This window comes from Peromyscus eremicus, chromosome 15 (genome assembly GCF_949786415.1).
Source record: "Peromyscus eremicus chromosome 15, PerEre_H2_v1, whole genome shotgun sequence".
Classification (NCBI taxonomy): Eukaryota; Metazoa; Chordata; class Mammalia; order Rodentia; family Cricetidae; genus Peromyscus; species Peromyscus eremicus.
In genome coordinates this window covers 53,980,801-54,003,803 of record NC_081431.1, presented here as the reverse complement: position 1 = coordinate 54,003,803, position 23,003 = coordinate 53,980,801, and the positions used below count along the sequence as shown (strand labels likewise).

The following is a 23,003-nucleotide window of genomic DNA, read 5'->3' as shown; positions in this document are numbered from 1 at the left end:
CCGTACAGTAAATTCAACTGGGATTCTGCTAAGTAAAGCTATTGGCATTTTAGGTAATGAAAATCACCAGGCTTTAAGAGCTGTGTGCTTTGGTTTCTGTGTTATGAAATTTTACTCTATTCGAAGTATCAAAAGCCTACCTACTATGTAAGTCAATATTACAATGGTATTCAACCAAAGTTCACAGATATTGTCGGTAAGAGTTTGTGTTCCTAGGATCAATTTGCCAGAAATTAGATTCATCTAGGTATTTGGGGAGGTAGAAGCTATAAAATTTGGTGCCTGCACCTGTCTAAAATGTCCTCAGTCTTCTAATCTATGCCCAACAATAAATGTGCAGTTGCCCAGACAGAAGACTGTCGTACATCATAAGAAAGTGTGTTAGACCTTCCAAGCCTGCATCACGTGATTTTTCCACTTCCCACTCACATAATTAGTGTTCTTTTCCTCTTCTAAAAAAAAATGCCTGTTTCAAATTTGTATTATTTTTTTCAGATGTCTAATTTCAGCTACGTTCCTTCTCTCTTTGGTCTCTTCCCGCGTTTCACATACCAGACAAATAGTTAAAAGTCTGCAAAACCAGGCGAACTTCCAAAATATTTCAAAATGAAACTGCCCTAGGTGACAGAACAAGGAAAGAAGGCAGAGCCTGCAGGACCAAGATTTCAGCACACTGGCTGAAAATGTGTTGGAAAATCCATTCAGGTTGCCAGCAGCACTATGGATGAGATTTCGATGAGGCATAAACATCCAAGTGACTGACAAAACCAACATGTTCCATGATCACTCAAAGCAGTTCACTTGTCGCGGTGCATTCTGGGTGCACTGTTAGTTAAATTGATACCTGCCCTTTAATCATTGTTTTTCCTGGTTTAGCATTCAGGAAATGAAAGTGTTTGAGAAAATATCCAAAGTTCTGAGAATAAATATAAGTGAGTTTTTTTTGTATGTCTATCATTTGTAAAACTTACATCTTTTACATAGGGTTTATTTGTACATAATAAAAAATTTCATAAGGAATTTTTTTTCTGGAAAGTATTCTATATGCTAATTTGTTTAACATGTGCTTTGGATGTAGAGCTAAGTAAGAGTAGCTTTACGAAATTCTTCCTTCAAGTATTCCCTTTAACGATGAAAAGAAAGCTCATTCCTAAATATTTGTTCTTCTTTCCCATTGATCCTTTGTTTCTGATAACTTGTGCAACCTGAACTATACAAAGAACAAAATGTCAGAGTTCAGAATATACTCATATACTTCAATAAATTTGCTCATTGCATAGTGAACATGTAAACTCACAGAGAATCTATAAATGTCACCCTATAATCTAAAAAAGGTTGCTGAAATTTTACATCATAATTTATTCTGATGTTTACTTTGTTGTAATTTGGGCTTACTATTTTATTTTTATCCATGTGTCAACTAAATACAATAAATGAAAATAAGCCATAAAAGTTAAAAATCAAAGAAAATAATTTCACCTAGTTCTCTAGTCTATATTTCCCACCTTGGGCATAACAGGCTGCAAGTGTACTGTCCTGACTCTTTAAGACAGTGTTCAAAATTAATTTCAACAATGTGTGCTTAACATAAAGTTAACTATGTTTGCATCAAATAAAATGTTTATTAATGAAAGCTATTTATCATACAGGAAACAGCAAAGTCAGCATTACAGAGATGTACACTAGAGGTGATAGATGCAAAAGTGCATGCAGAGCCTTCTGTTTAGAAAGGAAGGACAGACAATAACACTAAAATCACTGGGTTTGATCCCTATGCTCTCGTGAATGAGTAAAAGTTACTCTTTGAATTTACAATTGGAAAATAACATTAAGAGATAGGACTGATACACCTTAGCAAGCAGATGAGATGGATGTTTTTGGACTTTATTTTACAGTCATATTGTGCTTGACAGATGTGTGGAATTGTTTCAATAATAATTTCCTCCGAATGTGGGGCGGGCGTATTACTGCCAGGTTGCTCTGGTTGGTTTTCTACGTGGTTTATCTTGCTCTTTTATTAAACCACATGAGGTTAAGCCTTCATTTGTGTGAGACATCATAAAGAACAGAAGTTTTGTTAACATTCAATAAATGACACTTAAGTCAATCTCTCTCAATCTCTCTCTCTCTCTCTCTCTCTCTCTCTCTCTCTCTCTCTCTCTCTCTCTCTTTTGGTTCAATAAATTTTTAAATGTATGATTATCATAACCTAATAGTGTCTTTGTCTTCACTGCAGTGGATTTCCGATCAAACTTTTCCCCTTCTTTTAATACTTTAGGGAATTTTCAAACGTCGGGATGTTTGGCTGTAATGCCCCAAGATTTGTTCTCCCTGAAAAAAAATCATAGTGACAATTTATTAACTACAGAGCAACTTGGCTTTTAGGGGTCTGCAATTTCTATTTAGATTTACAAATATCCACTTGTGCTCAATAGACCTGATGTTAAATCTTAATCATCTCTAAGGTTTCTTTTCATGCACCTATGGGTCTGCTCATTTATTTTTATTCTAAAAATTGAATTGAGTCAAATCAGTGGGGCATTACTTTTATTACAAACAAGGATATTTAAGGGTAATTCAAGATTGAATCACATCTTATATACAATGGTGTGTGTATTTAACATGAGTCACAAATTTGGAAACCTAAGAACTATTCGTCTGTTTGAATTTTTTAATTGCGCTGCCATGTCTTATCTTTTACACATAGATAGTGGAAGCATACTAATACAAGTAAAACTGATGGGAAATAAAACTCCTTAGATTCAAAATGGTTTATTCACACAAATTTAATAGGATATATCACAATTGTTTGGTCCATAAATATTTAGGGGAAATAGTTTCTATACAATGCATTTATCAATAAACAAAGGAACATGGACAATTTTGCTAGACCACTTACTGTACTATAAACACGAAGCTCAATATATAAGATTATTGAATTTATCAACTATATTTGAAAGAGTGCACAACTGCTTTCTATGACATGTTTGTCCCCTCTAACAGGATACACCATAAAAAGAGTTTCAGAAATAAGAGGTAAAACAGTACAAAACTAGTGAGGTGTCAAAGGGCTTGAAACAGTTAATTTAACAAACAACACATATATCCTGATTTTTCACAAACTTATTTCCAAGTTATATCATAAGGCACATAGGAGAACTGAGTTATAATTAGTCTACTTAATAAAGTAGGTCTGTAGTACCATATATTGTTCTGTCAAAGAACAAAATTTCTAAGTATCGATATTTTTACCTGTAAAAGTGTGTTAATAAAGATCTCAGCCTTAACAAGGTTGTTTGGTCTGGTTAGTGGTAAATGCCCAAAATGTAAGAGAAATATGAAAAGTCAAGATTTAAGCTCCATAGAAGATGACCACACTTGCTAAATATATAATGGCGATCACACTCTTCTTCTGTTACAGTGTTAGCTTCTCTTCCATCATCTTTTTTTTTAAAAAATAAGCTACTTTCTGTGCTAATTTTCTAAAGACCCTGAGCAAAAGTTACAATAATGCACTTTAATGTGGGCAGTGAACTGTCGATATGTAACCACACATTTATACAGCCAGAAGGGCACCTTTAAAATCTATTAAATAGCCACTTCGACCACCAGAGGAGATTTAAGGGGTGCAAAAAAGTGGACAGTATGTGCAAAGTCATTCTTAACAATCCACTAAAGCAAGACATAGATCTTGACTTCTTCTTTATTATTTTAGGAAATCCACAATCTAGTTGGTTTTTTTTTAACTACAACAGAAGCAGATAGATGAACATTCACCACTGCCCAGACCATTAAGATTTCACCTTAAATTAAAAGAAAAAAATGCTGCTGTAAACTAGAAAGTATATTCAGATCAGCATCCACAAGGCTTCTGAGTTTATCTGCTTTAAGACTCATAACTTCACATCTGTGATATTAAAAAGATTTTTATACATAAATCAACCCGTGCCAAAATAAAATAAAGAAAAACCAAATAATTCTCATTGTTGGTATTAGTTTACTAAGTTGCTTTAAAAAAAAAAAAAAGACATTATGTAGAATGCCAGATACAATATCATGGTACAGCTGAAGCCAATTAATTATTAATTAAATTATGCCAATTTTTTACTTCTTAAAAAATTGTATTTTGCTTATTTCCATTTCTCTAGGGAGAAAAGGTTAAGTAAATAGAATAGTTTCAGAGACTGGCTAAAAAAAAGTTTTCTTTTTTTCTCTTTTTTTTTTTTTAATGTGGGAGGTTAAAAGTACAGAATTTCAAATTTTAAGTGTAATTTCCATGGATACACAAGGAGTTTAAGTTTTTTTTTTAATTTTGAAAAACAGTAAAAAGTGGAGGGGGGAGTATACAGTCCTAACAACAGGAAAAGTTACATTCCTGAGTTAGACTTCCCACCCAGTTAATCATTACTCCTTAAAATTGATGTTAATACTTTTGTTTAACTATATCCCTCACTTGAATTAATAGTTCAGGTTAAAAATAGCAGTAATAATACATTTATTTTTAAATTTTTTTAACATGAAAAATTTTAATTGTAAGATTTTAAAAAGCAACTAATTGCCTGGTTCCTTAATAACTTGATCACAGAAACAGGAATATGATTTGCCCATCGTAATACCATCCATTTTTTTTCCCTTCGAGATTCTGGAAATAAGTAACATACAATTTTAAGAGGCACTTAATAGAATGATTCAAAATCTCCCCTTACCAACTGAAAAAAAAAAAAAAACCTAATTAAAGAAAAAAAGATCAAATACACCTTGTAGACAAAATACGTTCACTTAAAAGCGACAATACTGTAAACTCATAGCCAAGTGGTGTAGATGCTACACACCAAGCTGCTACTTTATTCCCCAAATATCTTGTGGGTTAGGAGAAGGAAAAAAAAAATGTCTCGTAAATAATAAAATAATAATATTAGAATAATAATAAAAAGAGGAAGAATCCTTTTTAAAAAAGAAAAAGAAAAAAAAAAAACCAATGTTAGAAAAGGTTCGTTAAGGTAGTTTGTGAGGGGCTCCCGGATTCGTGGCTGTCCATGTTAGAGGTCACAGACGTCACTACAGTGACAGTGGGATTGGTCAGGTCTGTTAAAGTGGTCGCAGTGCCGGGTGGAGTGAGAGCGCCGCTGTCTGCTGAGGGCGGGGCCGGAAGCGACGTGCCGTCAGCTTTATCAACACCCCCATTCTCCTGCCGCAAAAGGTTCCTTCTGAATTTGGCTCGTGCGTTTTGGAACCAAACCTGCAAACCAATCCCAATTGATTTCTTTATCGATTTTTTTTAAGTTCTTTTCTCTCTCTCTTACTTTTTTCTCTCTTTTTTTCTTCCCTTTTCCTTCCTCTATTTCTCCTATTAAATATCATTTTTTCTTGGAAAGTAGACTTTTTCTACTTCTTTCAAAATAGACTAATTCGGGTAATAGAATAGAATTATTCTCTCTTAACTGTACATATTCCTGCATGAAACGTGCCCATTCAATGGGATAACTGGAGCAGAGAAACCATGGAAACAAAGACATGGAGACTAGGGGGGAAACTATACCATCCCTCAAAAGAATAGGGGAAAATGGGGTCACTAAAGGTGTCTCAAAGGAGGAACTACTCACGTGAGGGAACACCACCAGAGTTTAAGATGTTTGCTGGTCTGACGCCTAAGAAAAGCTCTACAGACAGTAATACTCTTCCCAGCCAGAGAACAGAAAATGTCTGCTAAGGGTCACTGAGCGGGAGATCACAGGTCACTCACGGCAACCTTGTATCATTCTATAATTCTTACTATAAGTCTGGGGAAGCAACTCAACGCCCAGAATAACTCTGGATTGGTAAAGTGGAAAAATTATTGCTCCAACTGCTTGCTGTGATACTAACCTTACCTTTGACTGTTCAAGAGCTGGGGGTGGGCCACCTGAATTTCGAAGGTCGTAACATTGAGTGAGCTGCCAAGAGTTTGCAGGCATGGGACAGCAGACCCTTAGAAGCTAGTACTCTAAACTCAGTGTGAGTGGACATCCCTACAGGCAACACTTGTTTAAAGTCAATGCCATTTACACAGCAATGAAGCTTGAGAGCCCATCTCTCCATCTGTAGGGAGAATGTGAGTCCTGGATGCCTCCTTGAATACCCTCCAGGAAGCCCCTGTAGGAAGATAACTACGGGAGGAGACTACTAGGAAGCAGAATAGGAAATATTCATATCCAGGTGATTAGGGAGAGAACTAGTCACTGCCAAGGGCAAGGGAGAAGATAGACACAAAGCCAACGATGAACGTGTCTTACCTGCAAAACTCTTTTGGTCAGGCCCGTTTTTTGAGCAAGCTGCTTGAGGTCCTTGGCATCTGGGTTGTGGTTGATGGCAAAGTAGGATTTCATGGTCCGGAGCTGGTGGTGCTTGAAGGAAGTTCGCATGCGTTTAGTCTTCTGTGAGGGTGGATAAGGCTGCTGGTCCCGGTCCAAGTGGTCTGCTTCGTTCTCATTACAACCTGTTGCAGCAACAGTGAACAAAAAAACGAAACTGCTCAGTGGAAACTTCTCCATTGGCTTAAACGATGTAGGGTGTTTGCTATGCTGTCATCACAAAGGCTGTCAACCAGTGGTGAGTGATAGCTAGGCAAGAAGACAGTGACTACAATCTGCTAACCTACGCTATTCGGATACAGCTGGTTCACATGATAGAAACTATAAGATAAAACCTTTTCTCTCTGCTTGATGCTCCAGGAAATGTAGGGAGTAAGAACAACCACAAAAGAGGAAGAGGAAGGAGAAGGAGAAGGGGAAGGGGAAGGGGAAGAAAGAAGAAGAAGAAGAAGAAGAAGAAGAAGAAGAAGAAGAAGAAGAAGAAGAAGAAGAAGAAGAAGAAGAAATTCTTTTCTGATGGTTTATGTGGATTTGCACCCAGGTGTCCACATTCACATGGGTTTGGGGTTTGTTGTTGTTGCTGTTGTTTGTTTTTGGGGGGTTGACATTTTGCCTATTTCTGGATTGCCATGTACTGTGTCAAGGCACTGTTCTTTATCATGACAAATGTGGCAAATATTATATATTTCAGGTCTCAAGTTTCAAGTTATCTAACAGTACAGTACATGTATACACACACACACAGGAAACAAAGGAATAATCTAAAGCGTTTTCTTATATTTGTGGAGCTTTCTCGACAAAGAATGTGGCTGAAAAAATGAGGAGACATGAAAAATGACATGTTTTTGAATGTCTTAGAGAATCATAAGAGCAGCGTATTTGAAGAGTTTCATCTAAAACTGGTTAGCTTGAGCTATGCTAGGAAGAAAACATTTTCCCTTGGAGTTATTCTAATAAATATTTCTGAAAGAAAATGATCCCAGCCTTCTCATTCACTCATGCCTGAAGCACTCCCCACAGCTCACTGTTGAGACATACTGATGGTTTCTACCCTGCTTGGTCCCCTGTGTTGTGGACATGTGTGAGCCAGGTATGAGCTGTGCCCCTGACTGGCTGGCAGGATGAGGGCAGGGTCTTCTCTGCTCTTGCAAAACCCTCCTTGGAACCTAAGGGCAAAATAAGTCAGTCTTTAAAACCAGGGGAAAAGTCCTCATCCTTGAGGTGGAAAAGTTTATTATATTTAGAGCCATTTCCTAGTTCTGCACAAGACATGTGACTACAAGATGTAAACATTCTACTAAAGATTTACTGACTTCTCTACCTCTGCAATTCAAGGACATAGCTGTCTTTGGTTCTTTAAACCTTTATTTCATATGTTCATCTGATGTATTTTCACATCTGACCATCCTGCGCTTCAAGACATTATTTAAAATCAACCTGATCGTGTCATTCTGAAGGAAAATCTTACATCTTTAAAGAAGTTACCCCTCTCCTTCTTTTTAAAGTGTTAGCTGCCTGACAGGCTCTGGTTAGAATTTCAGATTTTTTTTCTAGCAAATCAGTATGTGTATATACATATAAGTGCTCAGAAATCAGTATATATGCAGTTTTGTCATCATCAATCAGGAAACTAACTGCAAATAAAACTCATTTAATGAGAAATTATTCCCAAATATAATAAAATGAAGAACTACGAACTTTCGTGTATCCTAAGACACAATGGTGGAAAGTTACAGGAGCAGTCATACAAAAGAGCAGTGCCTGTGAGTTCTCTGGGGGAAAAGACTGTATCATATTCTCCATTGGATTCCCTAAGTCAAAAACAAGGCCATGAACTTAAGTACTCTCTTCAAGCCCTTTGTTCACCAAGAAAATTATAAGTGTATGTTAATACAAAGTCAAATCAATTTGAGATGATGTCCAAGTCAGATATACTGCCTAACTTTGATCTCAAGCTTCTTAGGCCTGATAGAATGGAAGCATATACCCACTGATAACAGAGAGGATATAGTTTACATTTTACCCTATTTCATCCCAGGGGGGATATGTCAACTTCAAATAGTCTACAGAATTGCACTTTCAGATCCTCAAATGGATGAAACAGCATCTTGTGACTATAAAAACTATGTTATCTCCAGTAAACTGAGCCATATTTCACAGCCAGATTACAAATACACCCCAGCAAAATGCTCAAAGAGGCGCATTCCAGTCATTGGAGGCTTCTTCAAATAAGATAGCATGCCTAGCCCATGTGAGCAACTTTCCCTGAGCAACACATCAGTTGTGACAAAAGCCTCAACTTGATGTTTAAATAACGCATTTACTTATTTCTGCCTCTCCCAGGATAACATTTCCTAGAAATGAATATGATTCCTAACTTAGCTATCCAGCTATTCATCATTTGAAATGAATCTAAGGAAAAATGGATAAAATAAGATTTGAGGAAATTGCTTTTCTAAATATATGTACTCTGTGTTTGGTTTTGCTCATTGTAAATTCAGTACAGCGGTTTAGTGCATTAGAAAGAATTATTGGGTCTGCTGCCACATAACAATTTAATGTGGAAGAACATAGGCATCAAGTCTTTCTTACAACGTACGATTTTCACGATAAAGAAATCCGTTTCTGCCACAATATGTCAGCTTATCCTAAATTATTTGTGTTTAATGACAAAAGCTTTATGTAAATTTGCAAGTGATCGTGTTTCTCCCCATTTCTAAGCCTTAGGGATGTTTCCCCCTGAATTATAAGAACAAATAGCTCTCTTTAAATTGCTTCAAATCTCCACCCTAAACTACACATCTATTGCTACTGAACGAGAAGAGCTAAGTGTTTTCACATTCGGTTACTTACGAGATGGTCACCTATCTAACAGGAGTTTCTGTTCTGAAGGGTTTGGAACCTTCTGAGATTTAACTGATTCCTGGGAGACCACTAGGGGTCAGTGCCAGGCTAATTTAACAATGAGAAATCTTGCACATTTACAGGAAAGAACCTCAAGTTGGGCATGGGGGCGGGGGAGTGAGAAGTAGCAAAAATCCAGTTTCTTAGTCAACGGTCAATTATCCAAACAGGACCTGTCTACCCTAGGCTGAATCCTCTCACCTCTGAAGGACTTTATTTCACTCCAACTTCAGATAAATTACCTATGCCTTTTCCAAAAATACCAGCCTGAATAATCTGATGAATATGTACAAAGAAGTGGAAACTAATCTAGGAACATTCCATTGAAAGGAAGTTAACCTCTGGCAAGCACTAACTGATCTCTGTCAAATTTCACAGGTTCTTTGACAGTGTTTGGATCATGATCACGTTTTGCGTACACGTTTTTAAAAACTTGTATGAATTTATTTGGATCCCAATTAATGCTGTTCTTCATGAAGCTTTACCTTTCAGCAGAAATGGCAATAGAAAAACTAAAGAATGTTAAAAAAAAAACAGTGAGCTTAAAATGTAGGTGACTTGTATGTTCTATATTTTAATATGTTTTAAACGTGCTGACCCACCCACCCCACCCCTGCCCCATCGGACTATGTGGCAAGCTGACATTAGAATCATAAACATTTTTTTTAAATGAGGGTGATTTTGCTTAGATTACTTTAGACCAATTCCTCCAGGCAATCTTCACCTAATCTTAAAGAAATGTGTACTATTCGCCTGTGCCTCTGGGGACATCTTGGAAAGGGTGTGAGCTTCAAGAAGCAGCAGTGGACTGGACAGCCTGGGCCACTTTTGTGCTGTCCAGGAACAGGACAATGTAGTCAGAGACTGAGCAACCCTACGGAGCGAACACAGAATCTAAACAGCTTTTTTCCTTCTCTGTTTGTCTTCAGTCAAGTAAAAACTAAGAGAAGCTAAATTCTATATTTCTGAAAGCTCTCAGATCCACCTAACATAAAGATCCAAGGCAAAACCAAATTTAGCTAATTAGATTAAATAAAACAAGCAAACAGCAGGGCTTGCTCCAAGTTTAACTAGAAATCCCCACCCCTCTGGATTCCACGGGGTGCCGGGCATCATTCTCTCCCACTAGTTGTATAAAATCCCTTCCTCCTCCTCCCATTTTCCTTCCTCCTCCTCCCATTCTGGGCTCCCCCTCCCCTCTTCATTCCCCTCCTCTCTCCTCCTCTCCTCTCTCAGTAGGACAGTCAGGTCTTGGTGAGTGGCTGGAAATTCCAATGTCATCTTCTATTAATAAAGAACAATTAGTGTTCTGCCTGTCTTGCCTTGAGGACCATGCATCAAAGAAGATGGAGTGTGCACTGGGCAATTGGACTTTAGGCAAAGCCCTGTCCCAGCTTAGCAGCGCCCCCCCCCCCCCCCAGGCTGCAGCCAGGCAAAGCTGCTAATGCCCTTGGCCAACCACTGGGCTCTACTTGCCGCCTGACACAGACCCGCCCTTAGCCTCTGTGTTGGCCCTTTTCCCTTGGTCCAGCCTCTGCCCAGATGTGAATTTGGTAAAGACAGATGTGGCCTCCTTGTACTGTGTGTCCCTTTTCTCTCTGAGACGCCATCTCTTTGTGCCTAGAACAGATTCCTCTAAATTTGGGAAAGAATCCCAGGAAACAGCCTAGCTCCTGCTCCCAGGACCACCTGAAAAAATGATGGAGTCCCAGCAGGATTCTCAGTTCAGATGTTCACCATGTCTATGACCTAGGGCAGATCATTTAACTAAGATATTGTTCCACTATCATTGAACTACAAGTCATACATGCCATACCAGACACTGAAAACTGGAAGATGGTAAATACTGGATGGTAAATACTGGTAAATACGCACTTCCACAAGTGCGTCTCTTCCAGTACTCCAAGTTCCCTGTGTGCTGAGTGTCCAAATCAGTTTGGGTCAGGGCATAGGAAATCAGAGCAGTCCAGTTCCTTGGGCTCCCCAAAATCAGCCTGGGTGTTCTGGAACCCCTTTCCCCTCTGTGCTTACTCTAAGAGCTCCTGTCTTCTTCGGGGTCTGCCAACAACCTGACCCTCGAGCATGGGAGGTGGGGACAGGCTAGCAACAATAAGAAGCTGGTGCATGGGTGTGAAGCAGATTGATAAATGATAGGTGTATCCTCCAAAGCAAGGAAGTCCTTGGGGGCTGTTGCCTGCACTTTGTTTTGAATTGAGAGGAGGCTGGCAGAGGGCAGAGGAGCAGCCTGAGATAGCACTGAGCCACCCCGGTGGACTTGACCAGGGGATTCCTCTGGTTCTCTGAGGTCTAGAGGACCTGGTGATCTCTCAGGCAGGGAGTGAGGAGGCTGTGTGAATACCCTAACCCTGCAGAGAAACAGCTGTCTCAGCTATACAGAGTGAGACCCACCCTACAGCTGCCCTTTGCCAAAATCAGAGCTTCAGTTTTTCAATACCCTTGCCAACCATGTTGCTGATTAACTTTGGGCTGGTGACCACAGCCTCTGCCCCCTCCAGACAGAGTGGAGCTGGGCTCTGAAGTCTTTCTTTTCCCCCCATTAACTATTTAGGAAAACCTCCTCCAGGATCTATAATTTGGCTCCAACAAAGGAATTGCCCTGGGGCTGTTTTGCTCCAACTGAGAGCCAGAAACTAATGGGCTCATTAACTAATGGGCAACAAGGATTTGGCTTTGCCTGTTTGAGGGAAGTCACTTCAGCCCCATGGTTATAAATTTTTTTTTCCTCCACAAGCTCAATAACCAATAACCCATCTTCTCTCCCCTTCCATCTCCTTTACTCCGTTCTCCTTTCTCTTCCCCAGACGGAGAGGGTTGTGACGGAAGCAGGGTCATGTTAGGCAAGGCACTTGTCTTGGCCAAGGGGTCTCAGCAGATCCGTCTCTGCCAAATCCTCCAGCAGTGTGAGATGGGGTGGGTAAGTTTAAGGGACCCACCTGAGTTGTAATTCACGATATCCACTCCCAGGGCTGGGCTTTTCCGCTTCCGGGGCCGCCCCTTCTGCACGGTGCCAGTGCCATTGAAGTAAGGCAAAGCCAAGCCTCCGCTCTTGGCCGCCAGCTCCGTGTAGCTCAGTTGAGGTGCATACTCCCCTTGCAAGAGGGTCTCGAAGTGTGCGCGGCAGTACACCAGGCTGTCCTTCATACCGAAATGGTCGCCTGTGGTCAAGGTCTTGTTGCAAGTGGAGCAGGTAAAGCAGCTCAGGTGATAGACAGAGTCTCGGGCGCGCATGACCATCTCAGAGGCGGAAATGCCAAGGTGGCAGCGGGCACATCTCTGCACAGAGAACCTTCTGAAAGCAAACAGGAGAGTCAGGACGCCAGCTGGTGCAAGGAGGACCCATCTCCCACTCACAGCGCCAGGGCTTAGTCTGCAGGAGCCCAAGACTTGACTGGGGAGTGCTGGCTGAGGGCCATATTGGATATCAGCTTTATTTGCCCAGTGACCTATACTGGTTCTGGTGAACCAGAACAAAAGCATCCTTACGGGAAAGTCAGAAGAACTAGGAACTTAGTAGCTTCGACGTACTTAAAAAAAAAAAAAAAAAAAAAAAAAAAAAAAAAAAAAAAAAAAAAAACAGCAAAACTCTGAACTGGCCCAACTCGAAGCGCTATTGAAAGAATATCAAGTTACAACGCCAAGTGAGAAGCCTGGCATTACCGATAACGGAATAGTACCACTCTTGGATGTAGGCGTGTGCCTGGCTATCCCAGAAAACGGGAATTCTGCAGAAGAAAGGCTATTCTTGGCGCCCCTCCTGCTCCTGTTCAGAGGGCAGCTAGGTCACTTCCACATGCTCAAATCTTTCCCAAGCTGCTGGTTTTATTGTTGTTGTTTGCTTGCTTTTTTTGTTTTGTTTTGTTGGTTTTTGTTTTCTTCAATCTGGTTCTGGCTAGCCATTCGGGGAGCAGTAGCCTGTACATAGCCATGAACTATGTCATCCACTTGGTCGCCGCTGCCCCGGCCAATAGTAGGGAAGTTGACCAATTCACATTAAGGGGGACCAACAGAACAAAAGTCTTGTTCGCCAGAGACCTTCTCCCAGATTTCTCAGCCGAGTTGTGTGGCTGGGAAGAGCTAGGAACCCTCATAAAGCTCTCTGCTGCCTGGGATCCTTCTCCCCCATCCTCACCCATGGCGTGCACACAGCTTTCAGGAAGGCATAGGTAAAGAATTTCCCCCATCTCAGAAATAACTGTACCCTGGACGGGCAAAAACAAAACAAAAACAAACAAACAAAAGAACAAAACAAACAAACGAAACGAAACGGGCATAGAGAGGCGAGGCGACTCCGGATTCCCCGCAGGTGGCTCCAGCCAGGTGTATTGGGTCCGAGGAGTGTGTGACGGGTGGGGGGCGGGGTGGGAGTACCTGTAGTAATCCTCCTTGCAGTAAATGCTGCCGTCCTTGGCGAAGCAGGTGAGCTCAGACTCCAGGGCCAGCTTACATTCACAGCACTTCAGGCACCTCAGGTGCCACTGTTTGTCGACCGCCAGGAGATAATACCTGTCGGAGATCTTGCCTCCGCAGCCGGCGCACAGAGCTGGCTTCTCGGGGCTGAGCGGAGGCATGCCCTGTGAAGCAAGCAGAAGTCAAGGCTGATGGGAGGCGAGGCGCGGGGCGCTGCCGCTTGCCGCACAACCCGGGACGCCTTTGGCAGAGCGAGTCCCCCAGCACAGGAGCGCATCATACCAGGGGCCACGGCACACAAAAGCAAGAGTAGGGGAAGCATGCCCAATTTCTCCCTTTTCACCGACCAGTTAATTCCCTTTCTTAGGGGTTTGCCTGGACCAGCGTCCCGGTCCTCTTGGCCCGGTGACCCTAGCACCCGGACATTTAGAGCCCAGAGAATGGTTTGATAAGTGTCCCAGAATTAGAATAGCGAAGGCTAAAAATTTGTGACTTTCAAACAATACACAAAATAAAACAACAGAGCCGTGGCTGAGAAGTAAAAAGAATTCTGAAGTACACGAATTTTTTTTAAACACAAACAATACTATAAATCAATTTTTTTCTGAATTTTAATAGGCGGAGTAATTTGGCCGGCATTGTTGTGATTCGGACATGCTTAGCAGATGTTGCTATTCTGTAAGTTCAAGGCCGTCGCCCTGTTCCCATAAGGAAGTGAAGTGTCTGTCCCGAAGGATGGACCCCATCCAGTCTTGTCTGTACACTCACTCTTTTCTCTAGCCAGCATAAACAACACAGATCTTTCTCTTGAAAATGTGATTCCCAAATGAAGCTTTCCACCTAGGTCCCAACTGAGGCTAGCTAAGTCGGTAAAACTCACTCTGAGGATCCCAGTCGAATTTGGTTGCTGTTTTTTATTTTTAAATAAAATAGCCTCGAAAGATGAAAAGAAGTTACTCGCTGGATCCTTTCCTCAGACTAGCAGAAACAATCCGGGCTTCCCCTACTACAACTTGGCGACACGGGAAAGTTAAATTTCGCCTTTTACTCAGATCATCGGTTCTCACTTAATTAATGGTACGAAGGGCGATAGTGTGTTATTTAAGGAGACCCGAAACCTCGCTGAGTGGCTAGAACCATCTCGGGTCAGGTTGAGCTACAGTCCCCGCAGTGACAAGAAAGGTTTACACAGTATTTTTCGTTAGGAATCATTTCTGCAGACTTCTGTAGTTTTCTCCTTCCAGTCCATAAGTGGAGAGGGGAAATGCTTAGATTAGTATTAATTTCACGAAGACATAACTGCTATTACGAATTGTAACCGGCAGTGGTAGCTGATTGCTTCTCTTGGGTTTGCAGAGTTCGTGTTCTTGCTTTTAGACTAGGGGGCCGCTCCTTCTCATTTTTATTCGATTTCCCGCTACACAAGACACCCTCCCCATAAGAAAGAGGAACGCAATTGTGTGACCAGGGTAGCTGAACCGGCATGCCAGAGGCCCTAACCATCTCCAGATTCGGGTGTTGAGTTCCGAGCGTTCGAAGAACTGAAAACCCACCAGTGCGTCTGGGTCTACTCGGAAGGTCTGGTCTTCCTCCATCCCAGAGACTGGATTCCCAGGGCTTCAGCCGTGCGGGCAAACGGTCCCCTAGAACCTGCCTGCACCAAAGGCTTGCCCTCGAGGCGGCGGATCCGGCCTTGCGGCCGAGTCACCAGAGACCGGAGTTTGGTGCTGGCAAGGAGCAAGCCCGCTCCTTCCAAGGCCCGCTGCCCTGCGCGCTGGCGATCGGCCGCTACAAAGACCGGTGAACTCAGAACCGCAGCATCCCAGACACCTCGGTTCGGAAAGGGACCCTTGCCTAGCAAGCAGACCTCTCGAGAAAACCTAGCGATTGTCCCCAGGAAGATGTCCCCGGGACCCGCCATCCCCAACCTGGGCAGGCCGGAGACTCTGAGTTTCTCCAGCGCCGCACCGGGGCCGGTCCTTACCGCGTCGCGGCCGTTGAGCTGAGTGCCTTTGGCCAGACGGGCCTCGGTCTTGGATCTGCGCTCCATCTCCTCCATGATGCCTTGGATGTGGCCTCCGGAGATCCCGTGGAAGAGCATGGCTGGGGGGCGGAAAGGACACGAATTGTTTTCGGCTCGGCACCCCACTATTTCCATAAACACGCGCCTAGGGCTCTCAGTTCATCCGCGTGAAGAAGCAAAGAGGACCCGCTACAGGGCTGCGCGGTGACGGAGCGTAGAGACGCGTGGGGACAGGAGGGCAAGAGAGAAAAGAAGAAAACGACAAACGACAGAGTGGAAATAGATCTATTGAAGAGGGAAAAGACCCTAGTCAAAAAAAAAAAAAAAAGGTGGGGGGGGGGGGACGGGGAAGGAGGAAAAAAAGGTCCGGCGCTTCCCAGAAGGAGATGTGCAGAAAACAAACAAACGCGCGGACGGAGAGGAGAGCAGGAGAATCTTACTGCAGTGAGAGCTCGAATTACTAATGAAAAACAACTGCCGCGGGGCTGGGGGGTGGCGGGGGGGGGGGGAGGAAAACAAAATCTGAGGAAGAAAGAAAAATAGTTTTGAACACAAAGAAAGAAAACGAAGTGTTATATCCAGCGTCCCCGGCTGCCGGCAAGTTCCCAGTGCCTGTAGGTTGGGTTGGGGACTGCTCCTGCCGGAGCTGTGTCCAATTTGTTAAGAGACTAAAGCCAGCCCATTTTTGATAATTTAGTAGGAGGAGTCCTCTCCCTGGAGCTGCCACGGATTTTTATTCAGACAACAAAGACCTGTCATACTCCTCTCAACCCCCTGGTGATGGGCAAGCAGGGACAAACATTTCAAAGGGGTGGGGGACTGCAGGGGGAGGCAGAAGGAGGGGGCCCTTACCCCCACCCTCCACCCCCACACGCGCGCCTGCACACACACACACACACACACACACACACACACACACACCGTTCCAAGAGTTCTCAACAGTCCTGTTTTGAAAAGGGTAAAGGAGCCCTTATTGTCCAAGTCCTGGATGGAGCAGGCGGCAGAGCCAGGCTCATTTGATCCCAGTTCATCAGACCCCAGCCCAGCGTACACAGAAGATGAGCTGCGAACCTTAAGTTTCCTTCTCCTCGGCAGGCTTTTTTAAAATCCCCCACCCAGTTTCACAAGGCTGTCACCAGGAAGGTATCAAACCCGCAGTCTTACGGGCACCGCAAGGAAATCGCGCCTGTAATGCCTGCCCCTTTCCTCTTCATCCCTTCTTTCTCAACTCACTTTTTAAAGCACTCCTCTGACGGTTATCTACTCGCCTCACCTCTCCGAGGGCAGGAGGAGGCACCATCAGGCTCCGAGGCGTCCCCCCTAAGTGAAAAGGGGCGTGGAGAACCTACTTTTCCGGGTTACTACTTTGGGAGAAGGGGTGGGGGAAAATACATATAGAGTCTGAAATTTTTGAGTGTAGAGGCCAGGGCATGGTTTTGTAGACCTAGATAGTCAACAGAACTCTGACCACGGAGGAGGACTGACTCTTTTACGTAATTCTAGATCGAAGGCAAACTAGTGGAGATTCTAGTGTCCCGTTTAAAATTTGTCAAAACTTGCGTGGGACTCGAGGGAGCTGGGCGCCCGATCGGGATAGGAGGAGGCATTGGCCGCTGGCGTTCGGCACACTTCGGTGGGTGTGAAAGGGGCTCCGGGTGGAGGCTGGGAGGTGAGAACTAACAGGCAGGATGGCAGACTGCTCTTCACAAGAGATGGTATTGTTCTGTCGCCCTCCGTTCTTGCTAGCGCGGCCCTTCCCCTCCCTCTGGTCCCGTTAAAAAAGTGTCCACAATACTCTGATAGTGTGGATTCCCTGAAACGGCCAGAAGACCCCTAGGATCGCGGAGCGAGGACCAGCGACGGGAACTTAATCTGAAAGAGAAGAACGCCGCTCTCACCCCTGCCTTCGCGGCCGCCAGCCTCGGTTTCCCCACCTCTCGGCCGCCTTGCCGGAGATCATTGGGGCTTCAGTCTAGACACCCTGAGCAGCGGCCCGGCAGCAGGCCCGCCTCCCTCCACTCTGCCGGTTCCACGTGGAGCTTTAGCCCAGTCTGGAGGGAAGGCTGAGAAGAAACTGAGGGAAAGGGTTATCGGAGGAAGAGAAGAAAGGAAAGAACACAGGATGAGAGGACGACTTAGGAAGGAGGGAAGGAGAGAAGGAAGGAAGTGAAAGAGGAAGGAAGGGAGGAAGAAGGAATGCAGAGAAGGAGGAAACCACCCTGGTGGAGCAGTCTAACTTCCTGTACCAAAGCTTCGCCTGCCTTCGGAGGCTCCTGGGGTCTCCTCTTCCATGAAACTCAAGCCTCCACTGTTTCTCCATCCTTTTTTTTTTTTCTCTCTCTCTCTCTCAGGGTCAAAATAATGTTATTTGCAGACTGGACGCTTTTAAGGTCCTCTGGGTACCAGAATACAGCTCATAAAACACAATTTCACACAAAAAACGAAGCCAATCAAGTGGAGAAAACTAAGCTGAAGAAACACTCCTTCCCCCGCCCCCCATTTTGGCAGCCCTACCTGACAGCAGGGCGGCTATTTACTGTAAGTAATGTAATTAGCCCCTTTGGATGGAAATCAATGAGCTCTTCAAACCCACGTGCACACACGAAGGGCCCCAAGGAGGGACCCGGGGCAGGGGCCCTTTCGGAGACAGCAGGTCCTCTTACAAAGGGGCAGATTGCCTTCATACAAGTCAGCAGTTAAAATGACTCCGGGGGCCCAAGGAGGAGGAGAAATGGGGGGGGGGTACCCAAAGAACTACTCAATTAACCCAAGGAGGCTCAAAGCACCAAGTAAATACAAGACTGTCGTCCACTTTGCTTAGTTCCCCCCCACACACACACACATCCTTCCTCACTGTCAAATAGGGGTGTTCGGAACTGGCTTTGGCTATTGGATTTTGGTCCTGAACTCTTCAGCAAGAACATTAAAAACAAAAACAAACAAACAAAACAAAACAAAAAAAACAGGACTTCGTGAAAGGGAAAGTTTAAAAACACCTCTTAGAAAAAGCCATAGCTTTGGGAAGAGTCCCTAGGGAAGCTGGGCAATGACATCTTGTCAGCCTTCGTTCATTCACCCTTTCATCCAATCCACTTCCTCTGTACGTATCTTTGAAGCATCTATAAGGGCGAGACAGGCAGAGTATGTCCTGCCCTCAGCACCCTAGCTGAAACAGAGCTAGGACTGCTCTTTCTTATAAAATTCAGGTTATAAGTTCCAGTGCCCACAGGGATTGGCCACTTCCACAAAGACCAGAACTGCCAAGATTTTTTTTTTTTTCTTGCTCTGAGAATGAAGGAAGTCTTTGGAAAGGTGGAAACGGGGCAGGGTCTGCTGGAGTTTGGGAGGTCCCAGTTAGTTTGGGGGAAATAGCTCCCCATAGGTCCAGCCTACCCTCCTCTCAGGGCTCTTCAAAAAGAAGCCCTGAAGGGGTAGAGGCGTGAAAAATAGCCTAAGATTTAGCTGTGTCACACAGGAGTGTGCCAACCTTTTGTCTAGGACTATAAGTGACTGAAATAGGGAACGCATCCTGGCAACTTTGCCAGGTGAAAACACTCCTTTTACCCAGGAAGTGTTTCCCTTTCTCCCAACTCCAGGCTGAATGGTTGGCACATGTTCCATAAAAGTTAGAGCACTAGCAAGATCAAGTCCAGAGACTAAGACATCACCTCCATTAATGGGACAGGTGCATGGTGTGGGGGCTCTCTTCCCCACACTCCCAGAAGGATCTGGAATCTTCCTTCTAAGTCCAAAGTAGTGCTAGAGATATCAGGGCAGAGCCCTGGCCTGGCACCGCGGCCCACCCCACCACCACCCCCCAGCATAGGCAATCTAATGTGTTCTTTTCTGTTCTATGGCTATCCGTGGGGCTATTGTTACAACTTTCAGCAGAGTGGGACTCTGGATTCTAATGAGACAGAAGATTTTAGATTTAGAGTACCAGATGACATTATTTCCAGAGGAGACTAAAGGGCCATTGTCTAGGCTCTGGCATCTCACCTGGGAAAAGGTCTCTGGCTTACAGAGGCTAGAAGGGGAAAAGTGGAGATACCCTGGATTGCTCAAATAGCTGCCTAGCTTTAGGCTGGAGAACAGAAAATAATCCAGCAAATGGCTCATCATTTAGCTTTAAAAGACTCAAGGTCTCTTTAGCCCTGGATTTTGGTGACCATAATCTAATGCTCACAAGTTTGACCCTGAACGTTAGGCCACCCCTTCAGATCCTCAGAATATTCTTGTTTGGAAAGGCAAAGCTGTGGAGATCTTGTCTAGAATTTGGCGTGTGTGTGTGTGTGTGTGTGTGTGTGTGTGTGTGTGTGTATCTCAACAGCCAAGAGAAGTCATTGGTGTTATGGAGCTAGGAGACCTGCTTTCCTTGGTGGCGCCATCCGGCCTTGGATGACCAGGCTCCTCCGGCAAAGTCCCCAAACCTTTCTCTGAACAGCCCAGACAGATCTTTCGATGAGCAAACCTTCCCCACAATGATGCTGGCAGGTCCAGTCGGCTTCTGCTTCAGAGAGCGCCTCTGACTCAGTCCTATCAGTAAAGTTTGCCTCAAGACAATTGCAAGGGAGCCTTCAGGGTTGTGGCGGCAGGAGCCGGGAGGCCTGGGAGATGCTGCTCTCGCCGCAGCCCAGCTGCCACACCCTCACCCTTGCCTGCTGCTCTCAGGGACAGACGTCTATGCCGGGTCAGGGCCGGGCAAGCCTAGACCCTGGGAGTGCTCGAACACCTGCGGCCTCAAAAACCCTTGTCAACTGCTTGCTATCTTCAAACCTGTGTTCTTGAATCTTGCTCCCCCCCCCCGTCACCCCCAACAGGGCTGCCACCTCGTCTAGAATATCGAGCTTCTGAAACTTGAAGCCCCTTTACCTGAAGCTGGCTGTGCCAGTGGCCCTCAGAGCCCCCACAACAAACAATAAACGCTAGGCAGCGCAATGGATCGGGGATGAACAACAACGAGATGTGAATAAAGCCAGCTGCCATTCAAGCCTTACAAGGTACTTGCTCTCAGCAAGGTGAAGCCCCGGCAGCTCCGCCGAGGGTCGCGAGTCCCTCGTGCCGGTGTTTTTCCAGGCCCAAGACACTCTGACCTCTGCCCAGAGCCCTGACCCTAGACTCCAAGAAAGTCAAAGGCGTTCAAGAAAAGAGCGCGCAGCGGCGAGGGGATGGGCGGAGGGGGCGGGTTCCGGGAAGTCCTGAGCCAAAATGTTTTCCAGCCTCCAAAGCAAAGCTCAATTTTAAGACAATTACGATCCTTCCACTCAATGAAGGCATACTCATGCGCTCTTTCGCTCTCTCTCTCTCTCTCTCTCCCCCCCCCCCGCCCCCTCTGGAACACAAGCGGGCCCAAGAAAACAGTGGCAAGGAAAATACAGGGGAACCTGGCGAGAACTCACCTGCCTCTAAAGTGGTGCCGTTCAGCATCCTTACTGCGAGAGGAGGGTGGTCGATTGCGCGGTTAACTGCGGTTGTACTGTCAGAAGAAGAAAACCTGGTGTGTCAGCTAGACATTACTGCCCGGGCTCCCCAAGAACCTCCTCCCCTTGGTGGGGCCGGTCTCAACCTCTTCTCTGCTGAGATTCGGGGACCCACGCAGTTATGGCCAAGCTGAGCTTCCTTTCCAGAGCTCGGAGCGGTCCCCCCAACACACACACTCCAGGGATAGAAAAGCACTCCCCCACTACACGCGGAACCTAAGGGGATGTTACCTTGATGTCCCGGTGTCAGATGATCCTCTCAAGAACTTGGTTCTTGGAGAGGTGGTGGCCAGAGGTGGCGGTCAGGGGTGCGGGCCAGTCCCCGCGTTGCTCTCTGTTAATCAAATAAATAAGCCAGTGAATGAACATAGGCTCGCTCTCTCTCTCTCTCTCTCTCTCTCTCTCTCTCTCTCTCTCTCTCTCCCCCCCTTCCTCTTTTCCTCCCTCCCTCTCTCCCTCCTTCCCTCTTTTCCTCCCTCCCTCTCTCCCTCCTTCCCTCTTTCCCTTTTCTCCTCCCTTCTCTCCCCAGTATTGACCTGAATCTCTCACCTCTGACCTTCAGCCTCCTCCACCTGTCTTTTATTTTCTGTTTATGCTTTCTCAAATCGGAAAAGGCGGGGGTGGGGGCGATGGCAGAGGGCTCAGCCTCCGGCCAGTGCCCCAACACCCTTTCTGAGGCCACGCTCAGCCCTGCCAGCCTCTCAATAATCCGAGGAGGTGTTAATGGAAGACTTGGCGGCAAGGGAACCTCATAAAGCCACGAGCATCCCGAGACTTGGGCGCAGCCGGGGGGGGGGGGGGGGGGTGTCGACTGGGGGGCGGGAGGGACGGGCGGGAGGGAGGGAGGGAGGGAGGGCTGGAGCCCCGCAGTGCACCCTGGGCTCCCGGACCCCCAGCCTGCCTTTGCCTTGCTGAAGCTGGTACCTAAAAGATGCTGCCGCCAGCTGGTGCCTGCTGCATAGACGGTGAATGGATGGTAGCTCCTGGGGAAACTGGGCTAAGCTATTGATTGCTCACTCACGGTCCCCGCCTTCTTCTTCCTACCCCCTTCGCTCAGCATCGATGCTCCTAAGCTCCGCATTGGAAAGCGGGTTGGAGCAAGTTGGAGAGCGTTCTGCGCTGGAGGGCCGGCCGCCTTTGTGACCGGTCTGCGAGGGGGCCCAGGACACCTGTCCCTTTTGAGTCCTTACTAAAGAGCGACGGCTGAGATTCACCTTCTAGAAGGAAATCTGCGCTCAAACTCGGGCACTCAAAAAAAGGCTATCCAGGGATGCTGTGGGACCCGGGACCCGGGACCCGGCGGGGGACACTGTTACCTGGTCTAGGTTCCGCTAGGACTGCGTAGCCCCGGGGTTCCCTTCCAGCCGCTGGTAGAGGAGAATCGGAAGCCAGACCTCTGCCAATTATTTACCCCACTCCCCACCCAGGGCGCCCCTCGCAGTCGGAGATGGGGAGGCGGGGGATTAGCCTGGGCTCCCGCGCCAGTGGGGAAGGAGGTGTGAGCAGAGAGATTGGCAGCTCCGGAACGCCGGTCAGCGCCGGCGCCGCCCTCCCCCACCCGTCTGCTCCCCAAAGCCCGGGCGGTCTTAGCGGTTCCTTGACTTGGCATGGGCCAAGGGCGGGAGGGGCTGAAGGCATTTGTGTGCCTGGAAGCCACCAGCGAAAATTGCGGACTTGTGCGGGGATGGAAGCCAACCGGTCCCACAATCTCTCCACAGTTTGGGGGCTTTAAGGAATGGCTCAGGAATGGTGTATCCAACACCCCCCCCCCCCCACACACACACACACACAGCTCTTCCGCGTGCTCACTCTGCACCC

At 45.6% G+C, this 23,003-nt stretch overlaps 1 protein-coding gene across 4 annotated transcripts; it reads right to left on the bottom strand.

Moving 5' to 3' along the window:
- Window positions 1–2,274: 2,274 nt before the first annotated feature.
- On the bottom strand, window positions 2,275–21,132 carry Lhx9 (LIM homeobox 9). Of its 4 annotated transcripts, none has more exons than XM_059280766.1 (6): window positions 21,105–21,132; window positions 15,667–15,785; window positions 13,644–13,846; window positions 12,209–12,564; window positions 6,273–6,475; window positions 2,275–2,331 (listed from the first exon to the last, which is right to left on the bottom strand). In XM_059280766.1, the coding sequence occupies exons 1-6, from the start codon at window positions 21,130–21,132 to the stop codon at window positions 2,275–2,277; spliced, it is 966 nt and encodes a 321-aa protein (XP_059136749.1). The 4 variants fall into 4 exon arrangements, with proteins under 4 accessions (XP_059136749.1, XP_059136748.1, XP_059136747.1 ...); XM_059280764.1 differs by lacking the exon at window positions 2,275–2,331 and adding an exon at window positions 4,982–5,239; XM_059280765.1 differs by lacking the exon at window positions 21,105–21,132 and having other exon boundaries at window positions 15,667–15,851.
- Between the last annotated feature and the right edge of the window lie 1,871 nt (window positions 21,133–23,003).